Source organism: Nyctibius grandis, chromosome 14, assembly GCF_013368605.1.
Source record: "Nyctibius grandis isolate bNycGra1 chromosome 14, bNycGra1.pri, whole genome shotgun sequence".
Lineage (NCBI taxonomy): Eukaryota > Metazoa > Chordata > Aves > Nyctibiiformes > Nyctibiidae > Nyctibius > Nyctibius grandis.
The window spans coordinates 4,514,215-4,540,042 of NC_090671.1; the positions used below are offsets into that span (position 1 = coordinate 4,514,215).

General features: G+C 46.4%; 1 protein-coding gene across 3 annotated transcripts in view; it reads right to left on the minus strand.

Moving 5' to 3' along the window:
• PXN (paxillin) overlaps positions 1-25,562 on the minus strand; it is a 47,177-nt gene extending 21,615 nt beyond the window's left edge. For all 3 annotated transcript variants that reach the window (XM_068412961.1, XM_068412959.1, XM_068412960.1), the window contains exons 1-2: positions 25,476-25,562; positions 47-273 (exon numbers count right to left, since the gene is read on the minus strand). In XM_068412961.1, coding sequence (XP_068269062.1) covers positions 47-273; positions 25,476-25,488 — 240 coding nt within the window. In that variant the 5' untranslated portion in view covers positions 25,489-25,562. The remainder of the gene's footprint in view (positions 1-46; positions 274-25,475) is intronic.
• Positions 25,563-25,828: the final 266 nt, after the last annotated feature.

Sequence of the window (25,828 nt, forward strand, 5' to 3'; positions counted from 1 at the left end):
ACCACAAAAAAGCACGCACCCTCCCCATCCACACACATTCCCTTACTTGCTGGTGGACGTATCTGGATACACTGGGTTGCCACTGGTCTAAGGGGTCAATCACAGTGCCATTCAGGGCCTCATTGGAAGGTGGTGGGGGCACTGGAGGTGGCACAGCAATCTCCTGGTACGTGTGGTTTCCAGTTGGATAGGAGTAAGGTGTTTCCTCTGTTAGAAACACGGGTCGTTTGGAGATATGTGAAGTTGTGGATTCCAGGTCTGCCAGTAAGGCGTCTGCAGGGAAGGAAAAAAAAAAAAACAAACAAAATGGTAAAATCCTGGACTACAGCTTTTTCTCTTTTTTCTCATTCATGATATCTGTATCAGGAGGTCTTTGGGAAGACTTTTCATCTAGGGTGATCTACTAAATGCCCTGAAAAACATTACTGCAGCCCAGGACTGACTGGGTTAATCAAACTTCTAGTACAAAGAAAACACCAAGAGGTAACAAAGCAGCCAGAAAAACTGTGTCAGTCTCAGATTTTTGTCTTAACTGGCAAACCACCCAACAACAGGGACCTGCAGTCTCACTGCACCCTGCAGAAGAGCAACGTAGGAGAAACCTGCCCAGAGATCCACTCACAACAGGATACTGACACGGGCTAATTACAGGCCCCACATCATCACAGAGTCATTTACTGTGGCCGCAGGCACAGCTTTCTGCAGGAAACAAGCTCTCGGGAGGGGTTTTCTCCAGAGTCCAAGGTAGTGGAAGAAGAATGAAAGTTTCAAATTAGTCCACCAGCGCAGCAGGAGTATGTGCTTCAGTTTTCCTAACAAAAATCCCTCTCAGTGCATCACACAAACAGTTAACTAGTTTCCAGAGGCTGCCAGGTAAAAGCCGTTTCTTCTCCTGGCAACAATTCTCAACTTGCTGGGTGGAGACTGCTCACAAATTCCTGAAGAGAAGAAAAACTTCCACCAGCTAGAAACACCATCACTCATGCCAGGCAGAGGAACCCATGTCGCACAGTTAGCACCTCTCAGAAATCTCAAAGCAGGAAAAATGCTGTCCCCCAAAGACAGGGCATGAAAAGGCATTCCCACCTTTCCGGATTTCTCCCTGCAAACTATCCTCTGCCCATGCCCAACCCCGCACTCCTCTGTGGTGACTCACAGGCAAATCCCAACTTGTTGGACCTTCTGTCCTGTGAACCCACCCTGCGGAGCCCACTGCAGTCCTGGGTGGGGGAAACTCCAGCAAGCGACTGCAGGTCTGCACTGTACTCACTTTCTAAAGAAAGCCTCACTGGCCAGGTGCCCAGCTTTCCACTGGGGCAGCAAGCTCTACTACACACCTCTTTAAGGCCATTAGAGAGGAGCCGGTTCGCTAAGGACATCAGCACTCTCCATTATAAGAGCATCAGGACATACCTGGCAGGTCCCTTCAGAGATGTGGAATTCAGCCAGACCCCAGTAACACAACTTCAGCAGAATTAGGAGAAGGGGCTTTCAGAAACCCCCTGCATCTCCCTCCCCTCTGCGCAGACCCACTGTCTTCAGGCAGTCTCAGTTACCAGGATTTGTCTTTCTCCTCCCGCAGCAACTACTTGACAGTCAGGTTCGGGGTGTGAGCCTCAGGCTGAGCATAGCCATCCTGCAGCATCCTCCACCAGGGTCACAAGGAGCTGAAGTTATCAGGTGGCACCAGAACAGCAACCGAGCAACTGCTCGCCCTAATGGCTGCCCACGGGCTCTCAGAGGGCAGGCACCTGCCAGCTCAAAGCCACTTCCTGAGCACAGCACACCACAGCAGCCAAGGCACTTAGCAACCCTTCAAGAAAATGTATTGAAGGGTCAAATGGAGGACAGTATTATTGCATTACAAGACGAGGAAGGTGCTGCTTTTATATTCACTCTCTTCCACAAACCAAAGCATCACCAAAAAAAAAAAAGCAGTCCTGCCCTCAGAGAACAGCATACAGCCATTAGCAAATTAAATACTGTGTTAAATTAACTCTATACACCTTTCATTTAGCCAAAAAGACGCTCCAAATCATTTAAGCCACAGGCATCTTCCTACAGGGGCCAAAATAGCCCAAGAAGCTGTTTCTCCAAAGGGATACAAGCTTTCTGCAGCTGGGGAAAAATTAACTTAATCTTCTTTTTAAGCAAAGGAACAGCTGGTGGATTCCAGAGTGAAAGGCACGTACCTCAAGGGAACTGCTGAAGAGCTGCAGTTCCGCCAACCCGGCAGGTCCTATGACGGGAGGTTTCGTGCACACAACCTCCCAGAGAAGTGCTGTCCGAGAAGGTGTGGTTTTTTGCTTCTCCCCACCAATGACAAAGGCAAATCAAACTCCACCAGGAAGTGAAAATCCCATGAGGGTGCTGGGCTCCTCCAGCCCTGCAGAGGGGACCCAAACCCTTTTTCCACCCTCCACCCCCAAGCCCTCACCGCAGGACAGGCAGATGTAACCATGTCGCCACAAAATTCTCCTCGGCTCCACACTCTGCTGAACGAACCATCGGACAGAAATCCACTGCTTTTTACTAACGGCACAGAAGTGAGCCTGGCTAGATTGACTGGTTTACTTTTACAAGTCTGCAAAAGAAGAGGAGTCTGGAAATACCAGGAGCACTCTGCCCCCAGGTTGTGAAGGAGTTAAGGAGAAGACATTACAGTTTAATGATTAACTTCCCCCATACCCTCCCCCTTCCTGACTTGAGCAAACAAGGCAGAGCTGAGGAACAGGAAGCAGAGGGAGGAGAAAAGGCTGGAGAGGAATCACTGGGTTACTCAAACTGCACTTCAACTTTACAACTGACACCGAAGCAGTTGTAGGAGGCACCACCCCACGGGGCGGGACAGGGAAAGGAGCAAGCCGGGAGCAGGACAGCGGTTTACAGGTGGCAAAGGACCTCCTCTTGTGCTTGCTCGCCTCCACGTTCTGCAAACCCATGGCCCACCCTTCCTCATGCGCCCATCGCTCCCTCCAAGCTCACTGCCACGACAGAGGGAAGGTCTTCCCCATTCGTGTCCATCCTCGTTGCTGCTTCCAGCCACACAACCTGTTCTCTGATCCAATCCTACCAGCAGCCGCAGCTTCCCGACGTTTTGCTGGACTGGGGAGTCGCGCTCATTCAAAGGGCCCAACAACGAACCCCATGCAGCACCTCATCCCAAGCCGTGCATTCATTGAGGATTTGTGTCACTTGTTAACACTACCAGAAGACAACATGAGATAAGAGATGGCGGAAGAGGGAGATTTATTAATGGAAGAAAGATGCATCGCGCTCTTTCTTTCGCAAAAGGGACCAGACAGCTGTAACCTGATGAACCATAACAGAGATGCTGTGCCTCATGCAGCACTGCATCCCACGGCACAGGACTGAGCTCGCTACAGTGACCACTCCTTAAACAGAAATATTAAATACTTAAACATAAATATTAAAGGTTTGATCGATTTATTGGGTAATGAAGTGTTCCTTCCCAAGATGACTCCTGAGGGACGGTGCTGCAGGAGGTGTAAATCAACCAGCTCGTCCCTCCCAACGCGTAGGAAGCAGTTGACTGGATCATCCCAAGGCGCTGACGCAGACCAGTTCACACAGCCACCAGCCATCAGAGGGCACCACCACCTCCTTACATGGACAGAAAGATGAAACCCGACAGCCAGGGATAACTTGGCAGTAACTTCACCTCACTTGTTCATCCCCGCGGAGTCGGGAACCTGTCCCTATTTTAGGCACACACAAACCGTCTGCGGGTGCCACGTGTGCTGCATCTCCCCACGGAGACGTGCATCTTCATGCACACGCTGCAGCATCTCAGGGGCTATCGCCCAGTACTCTGGAAACAACCTCACACACTGACCTCACCACAGTTTTACTGCTGCCCCAAGTACTCTCTAAAATACTACAGTCACAGCTCCAGGAGGCAGAATCTCCCAACATTAAAAGACCAGAAATTCATTTCTCTCTAGAGGACAGATTTAACCATTTTGTAGCAATAAAGTAAACCAGACAGGGTTATACTAGACCTTCAAGCCATTGCTCCTCCACAGGATCGCCCCTCCTTCCACTCTCACCCCTACAAGAAGCTACTAACACAACCCACAGACAAAATGTCAACTCACAGACATGTGGATGGAATGGAATCACACAGTCCAATTTCCAAGGACTCAGTAGGGCTCAGCCTACCCACAGGCATGGGCCATGCAGATAGAAATTTGTATTTTCCACTGTTAACAGAGTGCTGCTCAGTGGGGTCTGGAAGAGTGAGGGATACTTGCTTCAACACCACCAACCCAGACACTCCTGCTCGTCATCACTGTGCTGGTGCCGTCACACAGCTGACACAACCCTAACTCGCTGTCCGCCGCAGCACGGTGCATCTCAAGGTGTGCGTGCTGGGTACTCCACGGGCTCAGGTAACTTGGCCAAGCACCTGGCAAAGCTGCATGTGAACGTGAGACAGAGGCACAGAAGGACTGAGTCCTCCTCCCTCCACTGGGCAACCCCAAAATTACATGCCCAAGTGAAATCCACATTCAGGCCAAAGGGCTGTTAAAACCACGTCCTCCCCAGTATGGGAGGACCTTTGTGTTTGCACTCAAGTGTTTTTTCTACACAGATTTTCCTGTGAAGCAGGGACAGTTAAAGAATGGTGTCAGTTTGATACCGCTACAATGCACTCCAAGACATGTGGAGGTCCAGGTGCATTAGTTTGCCCCTTTTTCCCTTCACTCCCTTTTGCCAAAAATCATTATTAACTACAAGGTCCCTGGGATTCTGGTCTTCAAATCCACACACAGCCCTGCATATACATTAGATATGTATGAGTGGTCCTTAATACCAACTGCACTGCTTCAAGGTAGTTCCCAGTATCTGCCAAAGCTCTACTAGTCATTTAGACAGCCTGGGATAAGAACTCTCAAGCTGATGTTTAATGCATTGAACCACTCAGAAAAAATCACCTTTACCAAGAAAATCAGCAAGATGAAAGAGCAGGACAATACCTCAGGGTAAGTCCCATTTACCAGTTCAAGCCACACTGAAAAGAGTAATCACCTCCCCAGTTATACAGTGCACATTCCTGCGCTATCTCCCCGGCCCACTCCTCTGCCAGGCCAAGGAACAGCTCACGCATTCCAGGGGCTCCGACGCAGGCTCCTTCGCCATCGCTGCGTGTCAGCACTCGCTGTCCTGCAAACGCAGTATCCTCCAGCAGAAATGGCCCCGCGTGCAGCCGCAGGGGCACATTCTTCAGCTTCCCACATCCCAGGTTTGTCTGATAAAGAGCCATTAACAACAGAGTAGGGATCACAACGTGGTTCTGAGGTACAGAACAGGAATGGATAACCTGGGGGCCCCTTTGTAGTGATGCATGTATCAACCCCCTTTTCTATAAATCTGAGCTGCACTCAGCCCCCTTAGAAAGAGTGAAGTTATTAAAATATATATATATATATTTACATGTATCTTCCCATGCGTACTGAAACATTGTTCACTCCCCTCTTCCTGTGCCTTCTGTGTATCTCAAAAATGCTCCTGGATTAAGATGGCACAGTGAAGCAGAACACATCATGAACTAGTTCTGGAAAAACCTACATGACAAGGCATCAACAAATTCGTATTTGCCAACTGGCATCAAGCAGCTTTTTAATGCTGATTTTTCCTCAAGCAGTAAATAGTTTTCCACTCTTCATAAGCAGTCTAGGATTTTTTTTAAAGTGAGGTAATTCAGAGAAACCTAAATTTGCTTTCTTCTGTTATGGAGGAGAAGCCTTCTACCACCGAGCGTCCAGCATAACTCCAGCCTGTGTGAGGGCTAGAGGCACACAGCATACTCAGTCAGCTCAAAGATGACAGCATTTGTGCTAGAAGAGAGAAAACTACCTTGGATTTCCATATGCAGTTCATCTCTCTCAACAAGTGATGAGCTATTAAGCCATGCTGACCCAGCAAATCAGAGCATTATCAATACAGTAAGCAGATCAAAAGGATTGTGGTCCAATTTTCTTCTACATCTCAACTACTGCTGGGGAGGAAATGGAAGCATAACTGAGGCAAGATACTTCAAATGCCTCAGAGATCAGCCTTTCATTTTCAACAGCTGAAAGCCACATCTGCACATCCATCAAACCGCACGTTGCCTGTAGCTCCGCTTCTTGCATGGGACATCTGGAAAGCGAGTGACACTGGAGACAGGATTCTTCATCCAGCCACCACACAGAGCAAACGCCTTCAGCGTTCAGCTACAGAGTCCCATCTCCCCCAGCATCTCTACTGCCACATGTCCCCAACAGCCCAGACACAGCACGCTGTGTAATCAGGATGAGATGTCTGAGCACCAACTACAGTATTTCCTCTAATGCAGCTGCAGAGAACAGGTGTCTGCACCTCCCCTGTCCCTCCCCATGCCCCTGCTTACCCAAATAACTAGAACTGCTACAGGTTTTCCCGGCTTAGACAGCAGAAGATTCCCAGAGGACTGGCAAATGGAAATAAAAAGCAAGACAGCCGTAAGGATAGGTCTAAATGAAGACATGGACTTTACACGATAATCATGTCTCACTCGGCACAAGGCAAATTGCAGACCCCTCATTTGCAGAATGTCACACCATTCTCCAGCCCTTTGTCCTTAATACCTGTAAGATGCTGAATTCAAATCCTTGATTTTCGCTGTCTCCTAAAAGAACGAGGGAAACGTCATCTCCAGAACTGAACCCTGAGCTCGCAGATTTATCTGAGGAGCTTCTTTTTAAAAGTTTGGATTCAGGGATTTTGCAATCTCATTAGGTTCAAATAAGTCTTCTCTCCCCCACCTCCAGGAGTAAATACAACTCCAGCTCACATATAGGGAGACAGCTCAGGGCGGTAACCCAATCCCTGGCAAGACAGTTTTACATTGTGAGTAACTGCAGAGGAATGGGGAGCTTGGGTATATTTATCCTATTAAATAGCCTTTCAAAAGAAACATTTGTAATGCTGTAGAAGAGCTGCACCAAAAAGACTTGTTGGAACCTTGCTATAGGGCTTCTCACTGCCCTCGAGTTTGACTCTGAAAGGGGTGGGGAGCCACAAAGAGCAATACTGACAACAGGAATTACCTTTTTAACAGCAGCTTTGACTTTTCTCAGCAAAATGCAAGAGAATTATCAGGAACAGAAAAACCATGAACAAACAGGTGAATGCAGGCATTGACTTCCAGGTAAAAGAAATATAACAACAGGTTCTTAAGGCATTATATCCTAATCAATGTTTTTAAATGCAAAAAGATCAGAGACTACAAAAACAATAAAATACAAAGACTACATTCGAAATGAGACCTTAAATTCGAAGTGTAATTAGATGCTCTTGAAATCCTCACGTTCTCTGGTTCACATTTACAGAAAGCATGTAAAATAGCTTGGCTTACTTTGTAAAACATTTCAAGACGGAGACATTTAAAAGTTTTCCAAAATTTAACCAATATGTTGAGAAAGTGTTAAAAATACAGGATATGTAACAGCTCTCAGCTCTCTTGTGAAGCAGGGACAGATTGTTATTTAAGATACAGAAAAACTGAAGGCACAAAAGATAAGTGATTTGCCAGAACTAAACAACTGCTGGAGTACCAGCACAGAGCAGCCATTGGTATTTTTACTTCACGTTGCCTAGACCTGCCTAGAGGAAGTTCGGATGGCGTGGTTAAAAAATCACTCAGCTATTTCTTTAATGTATTCCCGTGACTGATGCGTGTTTGAAGCCTTGTGCTTCCTCGTTATCAAGGCATTGGTGCAAGCCACTGCTTAACGAAAAGAATGTCCAGACTAGTATCAATACGTGGTATGGTGAGCTCCGACAGATGACAATATGCATGAAAATCCTTGAAGCTTCTCTGTTCTTTGAAGCCAACGCTGCCCCTTAGAACAAGCAAGACTATGCATTTGTGGCACTGATTTACAAACTTGCGTGGGTGCTTCAGAAAAGCTTAACAGCGAAGGCGACCATCTAGTAGCTTTAAAAAAAAATGTTTTAGAGAGCAATGCCAGAATTTAGCCCTTGTCTAAAGTTGGCTTCAGAAAAGCTTAACAGCAAAGGCACCCATCTAGTTGTCGTTATGCCTAGCTACACCAGGCTGCAGAGACAAACTAAACAAGAATTCATCTCGTGACAGACTGAACCGCTTCCAAAATCACGTGATGGCAGCCACCGTGAATCCCATCCATGCCATAACTCGAATACGGGCAGCCAAACCAGTTAGCTTTCCCCAGTACAGCAGCCCATGCACCCAGCTCTGACCACTATCAGCAAATGTCTAAACAGAGACAAGACACTGCACTGAGAGATGTGGTCTGCACGACCAGCTGCAGCAATGATTGTGGCTTCCTGTCCCAACCACTGAGACCCAAGCTGGAGACTCTGTTCCAGAGCTTGTAGCCAACTAACTGGTCACAACTAACATGCACTACTACCACCCCAGGCACAGGGCTGTAAGACAGTGTCACGGTTTAAAGCTGGGCTGGCAATTAAACCTGCGGCAGATGCCCTCTGGGTTATGGGCCCAGCACGCTTCCGCTGCAGTTAGTTTCAGAAAATGCAGTTACTTAGAGGAGACTTAGCTGAAAGTAAAAATCACTGAAAGGAAAATCGGCCTGGTTTAGGCCAAACCAGGACAGACAGTGTGCAAATACAGCCTGTTTAAAGCAATTTCCGTAACTTTATCAGTAACGACTTGCTGCACATTTGGGGATGAAATGCAAACCCTTTGAGTGCTCTGGCTGTAGTTGTAGCAGAGCTGAGATCACCACACGCTCCCAGTGTAAGGGAAGGGCCCAGCGATCCCCTGTTTCCCCAGCATGCAAACCCACATTGTTCCTGAAACTCGCCCTGCTGATGGCCAGACACTTTCTGAACTAATTCAACTTACTAACCCAGTAAAGGTTTACCCAGTAAACTCAGGCCAGGACACAAACTGTAAAATCCAGCCCCATCTTGCCATTAGTTGAAAGAAACCACCCATCCTCCTGTCTGATTCCCATAATTAATCTGCATCTCAGACACAGACCATAAAAACTGCAGCCTGAAAAGGCAGCAATCAGACAGCACAAAGTGAAATACTTTAAATTCTGGAGACATCCCTCACCACTACCACGCACTTCCACCTGAGCCTCCATTGACATTTTATTTTGGCTTTGCAGCCCCAGAATTATGATATGGCTCAATCAGTAGGGCTGCAGACATTATGTCCCTACTGGTGCTATCTCATTTAGGCCACTGAGCTTAAGAGTTGGATTTTGACACAGACCACTCCTGACCATAAAACCTGGAAGATGAGCCAACTCTGTATGCTACAAAAACGCAACAGAAGCCATCATGTGAGCTCAGACCTTCCACCAGATCCCTCTGAGGGGCAAGAGGGCTATTTGTACATGTGCTGGAAAACCATAAAGGTCACTGCAAGATCCTTCCTGGAACTGGCCACGCCGCTTCCTTTCAAATTAACACAAGCATTTCACTGAAACTCAGACCTGCCCTGTAACCTCAGCAGTGATGTATTTGTCAGCACGGTGAGGGTGCTAGAATGCCAGCATCACGAGGGGTCAGCTGGTTCCCGTGTAACCCAGCAGCAAGGCTTTCAAGGGCACAGAGAAAGGCACTCTGTAGGAAATGACCTGACCTGTTTGCAGGTTGACACCAGCAGTCTCTGGGAACCACAGCCCCATTCCTTGAGTGAGCGCCTCCGATCCAGATCTACCTCTTGTCATCTTTGACGCAACAGGCTGGGAAATCCTTCGACTGCTGGCTCCGTTCACATCACCGAGTTGGCAGGAAGGTAACCTAATCTTAACCAGAGCCACAGGGCATGGGATCATCAACACAGCATGCAGGCTGAGAGACACTGCAACTGCCTCAAAGATCTGAGTCAGCACAGTTTCTTGGATGAAACGACACAAATCCACAATGCGCTCTGGCCTACGGTCCAAGCTGTGTGAAGGAACCACAAAAGATTTTCCTGTAGGACCAGAATTTTTCCACTTAGCTCTTGAACACTAAATTACACCCCAGCTCAAACTGGCTGAGAGAAATGAACCACCACCTAACAAAAGAGAAACGCATAGTCATTCTGCCTTCCTCCAACTTCCTTAAAAAAACTTTCAGAAGTCAAGTCTCACAAGGCACATAACTGCTTACGTGGTCAACAAGAAATATTCCTCAATATGTTGTAGGTTTGCTGAGCATCCTCACACTGTAAGTGATCTGTGATTTAAGTACCATCTTCTTTCAGAAGGGATGTACCTGATGCTCCAGAATAAAAGGAACTGTAAGGTTACCAGGCCAATTTCCAAAGAAAATATAGTTTTAATATGGATTTTTGGTTTTCAGCCAATAAGCTGCTAAAACAACTGTAGCCTTTTCAAGTTCTCCAAATTAACCTAAGCTGTCCACTCCACTGCCATGCCTACGAAATTCAGAAGCTGTCAACAGCAACACCAGGAAGAACAAACTCTTACTGGCATTGAACATCTAAGAAGAGCACAGAGCAAAGCAAGGCCATACAAATCCATCTTAAGCCGGCTGTTGTATTCTTCACACACTGCCTCCAAGAAGAGTACTTGAACTTACTAGCAGCACTGTGACACCTCTGGTTTCAGAGCCTGCTCCCTCCCAAAGGTGTGTCCTGCCGTTTATTTCTCATTTCCAGAAAGTGCTGGGGAGGGCAGGAGGGAAGGGTTATTTCCTGTCGTATACAGCATCCTCTTTTTTATAGCATGGCTTTCACCACACTTGAAGTGAAAAGAGACATCTTATATTTACTTCCCTCTGTTTATAGTCCTGAGCAGCAAACAGCTCATGCCAGGAAAAAACACCCTATGCTAAGACCTGGTGCCTTAAAGTGAACTCATGTTCCAGCTTACTAAACAAATAAATGTTTTCAGTTTCACAGCTACCAAAGGCTTCTGAGAATGCCAGATCCCCAGCTACATCAGCCTTGCATGCCTCTGTAGAGCAATTCACAGACAACCCACAGTTGTGTGAAGCTAAGAGAGAAAATAATCCCTTGTGCAGTTCCTTTCCATCCAGATTCACTGCACTCTCAAACTAAGTCCTGAACAACAGGACACAATTACCAAAGAAGGATAAGCTTAGTCAAAAAATTCTTCCACTGCTCTATGAACAATCTTCAGGAGGGTCAGGAAAAGTTTGTAAAGGTTTGCAAGTCATAGCTCCAGCACATCCTGTGACACAGCGCACGCAAAACCAGGAGGCTGAGCTAATCTCATCGCTGTATAATGTAAAAGAGCACAAGCCAGGTTCTGGTTTACTGACCAGAGAAGTTAGAAATTGCACAAGAAACGTTTGTGATATGTAAAATGCTTCACACAGACTTAAACAGCCTTTCCTCAGTACTCCAACTCCTGACCTCCAGTGATTCAGACTACCATGATTTAAGTACTCAAGTCCTCAGATGATTGTCCCACCCACAAGTTACAGCACTAACAGCAGAAGTGGGAGCCATTTTCAGCCACAGCAGTTGACAGCTCCACACCCTAAACTTAAACCTCCACATACTCCATTTTATATTGATATAACAGGCTGTGACCTGCAGCAAGTCTAGGCAGTAAAGTCCGCAGCCACTGCACCTGAATTCCAGCAAGGATCACAAATCAGAATCCTCACCCTAACATTCACACCCTCTTGACAGCACAAAAAAAATCATCTACCTTTCAGAAATGGAGAAGCGATATGCAGCCCTGAACTGCCCAACATAACATGGCAGTCCACGTTATATCAGAATAGAAAGCAAGTCTGACTCTCAGGCCAGTACTAAAAATACTTAAGTTGGAATTCCTCAGTCTGACTCTGCAGCCTGCTATAAGCTCCACCTGCTCCCGAGTCTTTTGTCAGAATCTTCTCCTTTTGGGAGCAAAGAGAGTGGTTTTCCTACGAGCAGTTATAGTTAGCCCTATGAAAGATTACGAGGAGCAACAATCTGCACAAATTAGAGAGTCTCCATCTCTCTCCCTGTGTGTCAACTGCCAAATTGGAAACAGCTTTGGTCTCCAAGGAGGGTAAGTACAGCCTCTGACAGTCCTCTCCTAGAGTGGCTCTTCTTGTGCAAGATCTATTTCTGATCTCCGCCTGACAGCAAATAGATCTTCAGGCATTTCCAGGAAGTTTCAGACAAAGGCATCAGCAAATGGCCAGCACGGACCTAACTGCCTCTGGGAGGGAGGCGAGTTGGCTCAGACAGAAGTAAAGGACATCAGCTTTGTTCAAACACAGCAACACTCAAACCGAACGAGAGTGAAATGGCACCCTAGCTAAGTTTGGTGCAAGGAACAGACTGGAGTGTAAACGTTTGTACACAAGTGACTAAGTAGTTAATACCATCTTAATATTGACCTGGGCTGGATTTCAGCCAATATCCTACGTGGAAAAAAAAATTAAAAATAAAAACATTTGTCACTAACGCACTAACCTTTTTTAGTCCTTTATGTATCCTTACACGTGTAAAATAGTAAGTTCACCCTCCCCATACACATCACAAGAATTTTTATTTGCTGCTGGCTTCCCTCAGTTTCTAGAAACTGGGATCAACGTTCAAAAAAGTCCAGCAAGATCTGCTCTCCTCTGCCAAAACAACAACAACAAAAAAAATCATGAAAATCAAACAAGCAGCCACTGAACTGACCCCTTAGAGACAACATCTCAGGGCCAAGGCCTCTGATCAAAACACCAACTCCCTTGTATTCCTACAGGAAGAGGGGCTCAGCCAAGCCAGCTATCGGAGGAACCAGACCCTTCCTGCTACATGAGCAAGCAGCTACTCTCCAAGCACTAGGTCAAAACACAGCGCGCGCTGCCATTTTACAAATATCTAACAAATCTAGTACAAAGGAAACCTCCACTAAACAGAGCACAGAGTCCAAGGATGGGTACAGAAACAGCAGGAAACAAGACACTATAGATTTTAAACCACAGCTCTGGTAAAGGGAATAAACAAGCTCAGGGCTCGAGACATTTTGAGTCCCTTGGCTGATCAGTCAGGCAGACACCCATGGAAATAGTGCCTGGGGGCAGTAAGAGCATCACAGCACTGGGAAATTTCCTGGAAAAGAGACAGGCAGAGAAAGGTAACAACTACAAGGACGGCAGACCAGAGTGGGAAACACTGCCATCATTTGTGTGCCAGACCCTGCTCGACCCTGGACTACAAGACTTGGAGAAAAACCGCCAAGTGCAGAGGTGTGTGGCACCCAGCTACTACCAAGCAGCCCTCTACATAACCCACTGAAATGAGGGTAGACAAGGGCATTTTTTAAGCCCTGGGTGGACTGCATTTGGTTGAGATTTGCATAACCGTAGGCAGTTGCATCTGACTTGAACTGAAAATGGTCATAAGCAGCATTGAGGTTACAACACATGCTAATCCAGTACTGGATAACTCTTCTGAGCAGCTTCTAAGCAGTAGCTTAGTGCCATGAACACTGGCAAATCAGAACACTGTGAACACCCAGCAGCGGTTTCCAAATCTTTGGGCAAGAGCAACCTTCATCTGCTTGTGCTCCAGGGCCCTCAGGTGGAAATGACAAGTATGTAAGTTTGACCACTTAAGAGGACACCTTACAACAGCTGTAGAGCACTTACCACTTGGAGATCATAATTTGGGAACTGCTGATTCTAACTCATCCAGGGAAGGAAAACATGTTACGTCAGGGTTTACATGGGAACAGAGCACGGGAGTTCCACTGGACAGTGAGCACCATGGAGCGAAGGATACGGTTTCACACAAGATGCAGAAAAGTGAATTAACAGTTCACCACTGCCAAAAATGGAGAGGTTTTACTCCCTCTTCCAGACATGTGCTGCTGCCACTTACTTGCGTTGGCTCTGGCTCTCACAAGACCCCTCTGTGAACCAGTTCAAAAGAATACACGCCCAGCCAAAAAATTTGACTGTTTTCTTTTGGGTTAGAAAAGGGAGATGATCACAGCAGTCAGCAAGAAGGAAGGGGTATGTCCAAACAGAGAGAGGAGGGAGCAGAAAAGGGGTAAGGATGAGTGAAAGTAAAGCTATGCCCCATTTCAGCAGCAGCAAGTCACTATATTGACTCCAATGCCAGCAGGACCACCACCTCAGATACCCCAGCACCTTACCTTTGCCACACAGATAAGCATAGTCAGTAATATGATTGCTAAAGATCGCTATGATCCTGTGCATCTGCACATGTAAAAATGGTTTTGGGCACAGCCAGAGACAAAACACTGTCAGAGCTTGCACATTCCAAGTTAATTATCTGCCTTTTAAAAAGTAACAGAAACAGGAAAGCGTGTGGACCCTATAGCCAATAAAGGGAAGGGTAAGATTCGCATGGTTATGCAAGAATAGGCATGCAGCTTAAGGGAGGAAAAAAATAGCATCTTTTAAACAGTGGAAATCCTATCCTAGCAGCATAAACAGATCTGAATATAGACCCGTCCAGGCAAAGTGCCAGTTACAAAATTTGAGACACACATAAAGATGATGAAATGAAGGACAGAAATATTAGTATAAATTCTGAATTCATTAAAAGCATTAGAAGCACAAATTCTGCCCATGAGATGTAAAATGCCCTGGCTACCAGCAAAAGGAGGATGCCAGCAATAGAGAAGGGGGACACTAAAGAGACACTGCAATCGTACGGACACTGCAATCGTACCCATATTTAGTGCAGTCTTATTGAGACATTCCTACCCTGAAGGCTCTTAAATGGAATATCAGAATCCAAACTTGAGACATTTTAGTCCTCGAAGGGAATATTTTTCATTAACTCCAGCAACTTCCCATTCAGCAAGTAACAATCATATCTCCCAAGAGCATAAATGCAAAGAGCATTCAACAAATGCAAATCTACCCTTAAAAACCAAGGTATCTCAAGTTTGAAAAGCCTGTGCCTACAAAGAGAAATAAAGTCCCAGTAAATCTCACCCAGATACTGAGGATGCCAAATAAAAAGTTAGTATATTGAGATATAAATTAAGATAAGTTAAAAAGACTTGCTGGCCTGACCTGCCAACCGCTCTGAGGCAGGTTGTTTCCCTTTTTTTGAAAAAAGGAACTTTTGTCAAATGTGGTATGTGGTTTAACCGGCTTGTTAAAAATCTAATTACTAAGAAAGCACACTCAAAATGGTGGATTTTTCTTTTCAAGAAGTTTTCGTGTCTGCAAGGGTTCTCTGCAACAGAGAGTGGGAGCAGACTTGGAAGCAACACCGAAGTCTCTGTAAGCCAAAAGTATAAGTCATCATCAGCAACTGACTTTACACAAAGCACTGCCAAAAGCACAATGTAAACTCACAGAGCCGGGCAGGGGGAAATGACAACAAGATATTTAACATTTTTCAGTCATGTGGATCTTAGTACTACTTATAACTATAATAGGTAGAAAGTTTTAAAATGAAGCTTTCGATCTGATAAGCATTCTACTAAAACTTAAAGATAACCCAAGTAATTACAGACAACGGGCAAGCAACATCTTTGAAAGGCAATAGAGTAAGAGGGGCCAAGAAGCACACGGTTAAAAATCTAATTAAAGCAGCTTCTTTTTACTTTAAAAGCAGCTTCTGGGAATGAAAAGAGGACAATGTTCCAGAAAACGAATGTGGGAACTGGTCCCCCAGTCTACTCTGGGAGAAGATGTGGGTGGTAATTTGATGGAGATTGCTGATGGCTCTACAGCTCTGCATTTTTATTTTTTTTTTTTAGCATTGGCCAAAGAATGTGGCTCAAGAGTTTCACAATGTCATGACAGAGGCCCACTGAAAGAAAGGAAATTGTTAAAGCCAGACAGAAACCTAACATTTTTAGAACTGGAATATATTGTAGCCAGTGGACAGAGAAGAGCTGAATGTTTAAGGTTTTCTTATCTTTTCCTACTGTGAGAAGGTAGATGACCTATCATTGTACCCATCATCTGGCATCATGACAGAAGTACTAGTCACGTCTCTTGCTTGTTTCGTCACCATCAAGAAAAATAGCGAGGATTTCTTTTTACCAAGAGCAGTATTAATAAAGCAATTAAACGCATGACAGCTTCTTCATCTCAGTGCCCTGCACAGAAGTTGTTTTGTTATTAGACAAAGAAAAATTTTATTCTATCAAACGAAGGCTGTTTTACTGACAAGAGAACTCATGACCATGGAAAACTGCAATTAAAAAAAAAATTACAAAGACCAAAGAAAAAGCAGATTTTTTGGGAGGTAAAGATGAGTAAGAGAGACCGACATCCATCGCTGACCAAAAATGGAAATGCCAGCAATACTGAAATAGAAGCAGCACGAGAATAAACTTCCCTTTCATAGGTACATGAATTAAATCCTTCTTCAAATTACTTTCTAAAAAAGGGGTTTCAGCATGATCCCTGATTGTTCCTCCACCAATCCTATGATAAAAGTCAACAATCATCTGAGCTAACTGCAGAGAATATTTTGCACTAGTCGACAGAAGTCAAGATTCCTAGCCCCTATATTTCTGCTTTGCTGAAAATTAAGTTGACTTCTTTGTCTCAACTCATCATATTCTTCTCTGCTATACACTGAACTAGGGCATAGTGGAAAATTGATTCATTTTCCAGTCAAGTACCAAGATGCACATATACATCTTATATGGACATGTACCTACTCACATCATTATTATTCCATTACTGTTGGGTACTTTAAAATTAATCTGATTCAGCTCAGAACCACACCAGCATTCACAACCCACAGGGAAACACAGGGACCCGGCTCTTCCACTTACACATTAAATGTACAAAGACAACCTCCCACACATGCACAGCGGTGCAACTGCCGCCTCGCTGAGAACAATATTCCACTCCTATCTCTGCAACAAATCCAAGCCTAACTGCTTAAAGCAGCTGGAAAATAGACTAACTCCAACTTGCCCCACGCCCCCCCAAAACAGAAAATAAAAAAATAGCTGTTTCTGCCAAGCAAGCGCTGAATACACTGCATTCCATTTCATTAAAACAATTACTGAGAAGCCAGCCAAGAATTACATAAAGCTTCCTCCCTGCACCACCCCCAGCCCCTTTTCTTCAACCCTCCTCCCCAACACACGGAGCAAACAGCTTCCCAACTCTGCAACAACAGGATCACACCAGGGCGATACCGCTCCAACAAAAGTGGCACCGAACGCCTCACATCACACTGGCTATTCCATCCCACGTAGAGTGTTTTTCAAACCTAAGCAATGCAGATCCAGACAGCCTAGAAGGTCTCTGAATTTCACACCACCATAAGCCGTACCATGGTCATCTGTTTCATGTAGTTTTCTCCCTCACTTTTGATGATAAATTAGCATCCATCAAATTAAGCCCTTAACCAACTCTTACAGAAAAATGAATGATAACCTAACAGATTTTATCTCTAACTCACGTGGCCAAGGCTTTTAAGCATGATCCCAAGGCAGAAGGTGCTGGAGGCACCAGATTTAAGCAATTAAAAAGTACAGGAGCAGCATGCCAGAGCAGCTGTGCTTGTGAGGCACTGCCCAAGGGAACCGCTCAGGACAGCCAAGTAGCAAATCTCAGATGAGGCACCAGCAGGATAGGTTGAAAACTACAAGCTTAGGGTTATAAGAACCTGACTGACAAATTCATCCCAAACACCACACAGCACTCCACAGTTCCCAGCCTGACTGACAGCGCTGAGCTCCTCACATTTCACAGCAGATATAAAAGGAGCTTCTTCTGGCCAACACTGCTTACCCACCCAACACTGAGTTGGCCACTGATAAGAGATTTCATGACGTGGACGAAATGGCATTTTGTTCCCTCCCCCAGTGCTCCAGCTCTCTGCAGGGATCCTGTCTCACTGCTGGAGCTGCTGGCAGCCAGGCAGAATAGTTCCAGCTGTGTATCACGCTGCCTAACCAGACCTACACAGCCCAAGAAAAGTCTCCCATGTAAAAGCATCATGAACAAGAGGACAAGCTGCAAACCGTAAGTATTACTCCTAGGCATCTTACTCTTGTGGACCACCTCTGCCTCAAAGGGGTGGTCTGCTAGAGGCAACAAAAAATCCTAGTCCCAAGGCAGCTGCCAGTGCTGAGGAATGGGGAGCAGCAGACATAACTAATGGCCAAACAAGATGAGCAGCAGAGAAGACCAGCCAGGCCATGATCTTATTCACACTCATGTGGCACCAGTAACTTTAACTGATGTGCAGTTAGCCTTCGGCTCTTTTGTCTGACCCAGCTGAAATTAGTGGCTCCAACTCAAAATAAACATTTTCAGAGAGAAGCCTTGAACTTGTTTAGAACCATGGAAGAAGATAGAACAGGGGAGTATTAAGTCCTTAATCCATTTACAACCCTCCTGCCCGTGACCTTTTCTACTTCTGGCTCTTTTTTTGCCCCCTCCTGCTCTTAGAAAAACCCAGCCTAATCACAGTTCCTGAACTACCACAAACTTCCCTATAGCATGAAGCAAAATTCTCTGCTCACCTTGCTCTTCAGGGATGGAAATAAAGCAAGATCCTATCAGGCGTCTAGACAGACACAGGATTAATTCTGTCTGCCAGCTCAATTTTGTGACAAAAACATGGGACTGGTTTATTCCTGGAGACCCCATACAGTTTGAATTATAGCCTAGCTGTTTAAAGCACAATTCCCCATGCAAAGTGTCATTCAGAAAGTTAATTCCCTGGAGCGCCATTTACTTTTTTTTGATGTTCTTCACATCATTTGCAAAATGTTAGAGGTTTAAACACATGCAATAAGCAGCAAAAAAACAAGAAATCAAGCTACACTCCACTGCGTGCTGCCAGCCAGACGTACTCAGTAGCTCATCCAGCAAAGCCATCTACACCAAACTTGCACACGATAATAAGAACACTGTGAGAAGTGGCATGACAAACTGCATTTGAAGACTTCAGACAACACCATCATCATTGAAATAACTTGAACTAAACTTGTTCACAGTGTAGAGATAGTCCAGCACAGGGAAAAAGGAGCCAAGCAATAACAATGCAGGCTGCCTCTCCCTGTGGCCTGCCATAAGTTCTCTTGGATCCTCAGCTTACAGTTGTCTCAAACTGCTTAGATAAATTTCCCATGTAAATTCAGAACAATTAGTTTGCTACGAGAAAAAGCTGCACTTGTAACAGCAGAAAAAGAGCTTACCACACTCCTAAACAGCACGAACACATAATCTCAGGGACTGAAGTTCCTATAACTGAAACACCAACACCAAACTTGTTCCACAGCACTCCAGTTGCCAATTCTGCTTGTTTGCTTCATCGGGATTTAAAAACATACATGCACAGAAGAGAAAGTGTGGATTTTAACACCAGTCAATCAAGGCAGACTGTCCCCAGTCCGCTGGCTTCTGCTGCTCAGGGGCCATTTGCAATGAGAATAAGCACAAATGGGAAAAACAGCTAAGCGTGATATGAGAAAGTCAACACCCCCCTCCTAGTTTTATGGTATATCTTTAGCACACGACATTCTTTGAATGACTTCACGATGCTCTGTGGTAAAGGGAAAGACTAGAGCAGAACTACTGTGGGGAACTTGGAAGGGAAAGGAAATCTTTTCTCCCTACTCACAGCCTGTCATAACAGAGGATGAAGAAAGGATGAGCAATCAGAAAGGGCAGAGAGGGAACATTAGACAGGGCTAAGAAGGAATAAAAACGTATAAATCTAATTCAAACTTGCCAATGTAAACTTTTCCAGCAATGGTGACCAGAGAAGCTTGAAAGAGTTACTATTCTGATATATGCAGCTGGAAGCTATTTCAGAAACACAAAGATCTTAAACACTAACCGTACTTGCAGGTAAGGAGCTATCATCCCTATTTCACAGACAGAGAAACAATATGTCTAAAGTCAGGGCAACATTTTGAGGCTGTGGATACATGGTTACCTTATGCTAGATTAAACATAAACCACAGCTAAAAGAGGTGGCCCCACCTACTTCCCAGTCCACTGTCCATGTGAAAAAAAAAAAAGAAAAAAAAAAATACTTTCAGAAGAATCAGCTTGCTGATCCAGCTAACTGCCCAATGGTTACTGTGGACACAAGAAAGGGAGACGGGCGCATGAAACACACACAACACACCTTACAGCATCCAGCAGTTAAATCAGGTTAAATCAATTTGAAATCACAACTTCCACCTTCTCTCCAATCTTCAGCCCAAAATGAAAAGGAGTGGTGCTACTCCTTGCTTCTACACTGCATTGGATCTACTTATCTTGCCACAGGGTGAGACAGTTCCACTTATTGATCCAATGACAAATCATTTGTTCAATTTGGGGGAAAGGGCTGGTTTTCCAAAGAATCAGCAGTTTGAACCAATTCACTCTGGAGCCTGATACTCACTGAGTGAGCAGCAAGCACACACGAGATGGAGGAGCTGGAATCACCATTTTTGGCTGGGATCTGAAACTGGATGAGAAGCAACGTGACATTTTACAAACACTGAAACAAGAACAGGACCCAGAGGTCTCCACAGTTCCCTACCTAACATTTTAAAATATAATAGCCTAGTAGTCATGACAACCTGTACTTAACAGGGCTTGTTATTAAACCTAAGTTAGTTAGGACGAGCTAAAGTGCACAAGAAACTCACTCCTTAAACCTCATCTTCTTATAGCCCGAGGAAGCTTCCCACAGACAATGTCTCTCTTTCAGGCAGCTGGAGCAGAAGAGCATCTTCATTAACAGCTTCCGCATCAGACAAAAAGGGACACAGAAGATCAGTACACAAAGGGAGGGAGGCGCAGTCTGAGACGCAGAGCAGGAAACTGGGACCAGAGATGCTGTTCACTCACACTTATTTTCCACTAGAACAACACAACTGAATTCAGAATCTGTTCTGGCTTTCTCCAAAGTTGCAGTACCTGGATATCACAACTAACGCGTTAGTCCAATTCAAACAGATTTGTTGTGTGGCCATGGACAGGCTTTTCCTCCCCCTAGTTGCACAGATTTAACTTAAGGAATTTATATATGTCTGTTTTAGCAGTAGATCAGAAAAACAACTCTGATCTAAGCAGAAGTGCATTGTTATTGCTTGTTCTGCTGCCAGACTTCAGAATTTCATCTATCATTTCTGTAGTTTCACAATTTGTTTCATATAATAAATACACTTCAAGGGGAAAGAGGTGAGGAAAAAAGGTTCTGGAGAAATTAAAGTATCATGATTCCCTGGGAAAGGAAAGGAAGGACAAGCAGAGTGACAGAGTCAAAGAAGATGTGTGAGAAGTTACTCATTTCTTTCTCTAGTGGTAAAGATGGTGTCGGAGGATCAGTTTTAACCAGGAGGGCAGCTGAACACTTGGGATAAGTTGACCTCTCCCAGCGAGGGACAAAGGAGCTAAAGACAGCACAGAGTCCAGCCTTTCCATGGAAATGGAGCAACAAGAAAAGACGTCTCTCTCTGCATCGCACACTGCTCCAGGCAGAGGACTCCCTGTCTGAGTTGCTCAGGACAATGAAGTCCCTGTTTTACGAGGGGTCAGAACAGCTAAGAAGCTGAAACAAGTCAGAACCCCATTGTGCAGAGTATTAGTTCTGTTTACAGTTTTCTCGCCCAGCAGCAGGAATGACTCAGAAACCTGAGCTAGTAGAAAGCCAAGGGACCAAATTACTTTAGCAGTGTTTCCCCCCCAATACCATTTCCTGGGCGTAGCTGACCATGAGCAATTTCACACTAAACTTTCAGTCAAGTAAGACCAAAACCCATTGCATGTGACTCCAAACTGAAGGAACCGAGTCAGAGACAGGCAGGAACCCCCCTCAAAATAGGGATGGACAGCACAGCCCCGCAGAGCACAACAATCTTCCAATGCAGAGATGACAGATGGAAACACATGCTGCCCCCTCCATGCTCCCATGAAAAATCAATGGCAAGATTGCTCCCGTTAAAGTCAGCCGTGAGAGGATTAAGCCCTAAAGGGAGGGTGGGTTAGAGTTCCTAAACCAGAGGGAAACAGCTTTTAAAGTAAAATCTCTTGTGCAACGGAACTTCTGCACACAGAATTTTGAAGCCACACTGCTAGACAAACCAAAGAAAAATCCTTCTAGAAGTGAGCAAGCACACCTAAAATAAGAAGCTTACGGTGTAGTTTATGTGCACAGCTAAAACACTGCCACAAATACGTTCTTATTAAACAGAAATAACTTCTTTGTAAAACATCTTTTACAAGCTCTAGTGAATGCTGTTTTGTTTTTGATTGCAAAACCCAGTTAAAAAAAAATGAAGCCTTTTGGGGAAAAAAAAAAAAAAAAGCAGTAGAAAAGCAAGAATTTCAAAGCCATCAAAAGAAAGCTTCTAAAAGCAACACCATTTCTGTTTGGAGTTACCAAAGCTCTAAAGAAAAAAAAAGTTTCATAGTAGTGCTTGCAAACAACACCTTTCAGAAAAAGGCTGTAAAAAACATCCAAAGTATCTGACTAAAGCAAATGTAACGTTTCCTTTCTCCTGCTCCTCTCACCATAAAATACATGACAGAGTACATGAATTAGGTTTCTTCCTCTGCAACCAGATCCTAATGGATCCGTTCACACATACTACTTAGACAAGGTAGCACCAGAGAACCAACAGTAATTCACCATCTAATTCAGTCTCTCAAATTGCCTGACGCAAATGTGTGCAGTTTGTTGCTTGCGTGCTGGAAGCACAGCACGTTACACCACCACGCTGCGCTTTGGTAACCCCCTGAGAGGGGCCATAGCCCTGAGTTAGGATTTTCACTCTTTAGGACTAAGTTTTACTCTCTGTGCCAATTTACTGCAGAAGGGCAAACTCATTCAGCAAGCTTCCTGTCAAACTCCAAGCACATCCGCAAAATATGTTTCCTCAGAGAGATTCGAGGAAGACAATCTGGACAAGTCTGGTCAGCTGCTCAAAGTCACCGTCTCCTCCCCCCTCTTCCCACAATGTGCTATTCTAGTTTATACTGGGACCCAGCACTGGGTGTCCTGCGCCACGGAGGCTCCCCCAGCTCAATGGCGTACACGAGTTCCGCCTGCAGAGCTCCGAAAGAAGTTTCCTGTGTGAGCTATGCACTGTAACACCACTTCTTCAACACTGAGGGGAACAAAAAAGGAACAAAGTTTTTTTCAACTCCAAATGAATCCCCAAAGCGACACAAATCCATTCTCACAGATGTTTCATAACCACTCCAGCCCAAGCAGCATGAAATTGAGATACTTCTGGACCTCCATTTTACAGTGCACAAGTACACACTGATCAACTCCATCAGCTCCAGGATGAGCGAGGGGGTTTTTGATAAATTCAGGGAGTTATGAATAGAGACACCAGCCGGCTCTGTGAGGTGATCCCTCACACCCAGCAAGGTCCACCAGTCACAAGCCATTTCTGCACCACACAGATTCAGAAGCGTGGTGTGGAAATATCTAAGCCGATTTTACGTGACATCAACTCTGAACCTGCAAGGAGTATTAGCTCAGGCTCAATGCTAAACTACTTTTGGGCCAAAACTGGCCCTAGAAGCAGTGCAGCTATGTCCACATGGCACTGTGCCTGAACCAACAAGTCCTGCCGGACCAGCTCGCCCCTGGACAGAGCCAGCGCAGACATCGGTATCCATGGCACAGTTAATCCACAACTCAGATAATCCACCCATAGATAATGGGGAAAGAAAAACAAACCACCCTCACTTCAGTTCAAAAGTTTGACTTATTTCAGGGGAGCTGTATCAGCACAGCATTGTTCCCTTACGTATGCACCCCAAGGTGAATGGCTTTAGAAAAATAAGTGAGCAATTTGGGGGCTAACAATGATTTGCAGAGGGAAAATGGCTGATGTGCCTTTCTGTGTGAATTTTGTACACCAAAGTAAAGCTTAGAGAAGGGGTCTCACTTTTTTTGCTCAACTGCTTACTGTTAATCAGATCTTGTCCAGTCTGAAAGACTGCACGAAGATTGAGAAAGCCATGGTGTAAGTAAGACTTGTGAAACCAAGTTGATGAGACAAAAAGTTCTATTTTAAAAATCAGATCACAACTTTAGCTGTTGGTTGTACCAATACATTTAACATCTCAGAAGAACAAAGACACAAATTCAGATCTTTTTCACACTTTCTTTGCAGTTCACCTCTAATCCTCCTACAGGGGAAAGGAAAAATGTGTTGAAACTGCAGTAGCCTATTCGGACAACTGGAAAGTCACACTACCACTGCTCACGGAATGCAACGTGGGCACAGCACAGCTCCCACAATTCGTTAAAGAGCACGCTGATGAGACACTAAACGGGCCCTACACAACGCTATCTGTATGCTCACCTTGAAGGGCCACTCAAGCAAGTCAATACGCAGACTGGGTGAATCCTGTTCTGACTAGCAACGCATTCCTGAACACGCTAGAAACTTGCTGTAGGAGCAGCACCAAATCTCCAAGAGATAACCAGGCTGAGGGATATGAGAAACAGTAAACAGAACTGTCTCCACTTAAAGAAACAATAACTGTGAGAAAAAGCTGCAGCAGAAGTTCATTCTGTTTGTGCCACCAGCTACTTCACCCGGGCAGAGGGCAAGGTTTCACTCCCTAAGAACAAATCCTTCGCGGTGCACCTTTCACCAGGAAGCCATGCAGCTGATGGACTCCTTGCCCCATAAGTTTTATCATTAGCCCAATTCAAAGTCTGTTTTCTGAAGGTGTAACCACCAGCTTTATGCCAGCACTGCAATGTGAACTTCCAGGTCCAGTAACAAAGCTGCAATTTTCCTGGAGCATATCTTAACAGAACGTCTGGTTTCTATTAAAGGTAGGATGGAAGTAACGGATCGCAGCCCCTCCCCAGTGTCCAATTTAATCAGTTTCATAAGCGGAACTCAGTCACCCTAATGTCTCCCAGAGCACAAGGGATTTTGGCACATCCACCCCCCTTCCGGCTTGGTACTAAATGAACTCAAACTCTCTAGATCTTTCCAGTGAGACCAGTTGCCTGACACTTCCCCGCTATGCGGTTTCGAAAGGTTTCAGCACACCTGGGAGAAGCCGAGGGAGGCGAAGGCTGAGCTCTGAGCCCGGCGGCCCGCTGGGCAGGGCTGTGCTCTGCTCGCCCCGAGGGCTCCCCAGTGACCGCTCCATACCCATGCGAAGTTACAGATCCGCCCGAGAACAGACTCGAGAGGCTGCGGCAGGGGAGGAAGGGTCTGCTGAGACCCAGCCGGGCTCCACGCGTCTTCCCCGGCCGGGGCAGAGCCGGGACAAACACCGGCGGCCCGGACCGCGGGCGGGGGTGGGTGGCGGCGCCCCCAGGGCAGCCCAGCCGAGGGCCCTGGGGGCGGGCGGCGGCGCGGCGAGCCGGGAGGGCCTGCGCGGTCCGCGGGAGAGCGACACGTCCCCGGGCGCCGGCAGGCCCGGCCCGAGCCCCGCGGCGCGGAGCCGGCGGAGGGGCGCAGCGTGGCCGGGGCCGGGCGGGCCGCGGGGGCTGCCCGGGGCGCTGAGGGGCGGCGCCCCCCCGCCGCGGGGAGGCGGTGGGCCTCGGAACTCACCCAAGTCGTCCATGGTGCCGCCGTGCCCGGGCCGCCGTGTCCGCCCGCCGTCGGTGCCGCCGCCCGCCTCAGCGCCTCGCAACTTTCGCGGCCCGCCCCTGCGCGCGCCCGCGGCCCGCGCGCGCCCCCGCCGCGCCGCGCCCGCCCGGCGCTGCCCCCTGCCGGCGGCAGCGGGAGCCGCCAGCCCGGCCCCGGCGCGGGGGGACTCGGCGGGCCGGCGGGGGCCGCGTCCCCCGGCACCGGCGCGCGGGCCCCGGGCTGGAACAGCGCCCTGGGCCCTGCCGGGGGGGCAGCGGCGCCCCGGGGCAAAGCCCGCTCTGCCGCGGGGAGCCGTCCTGCCCGCCTGCAGCCCC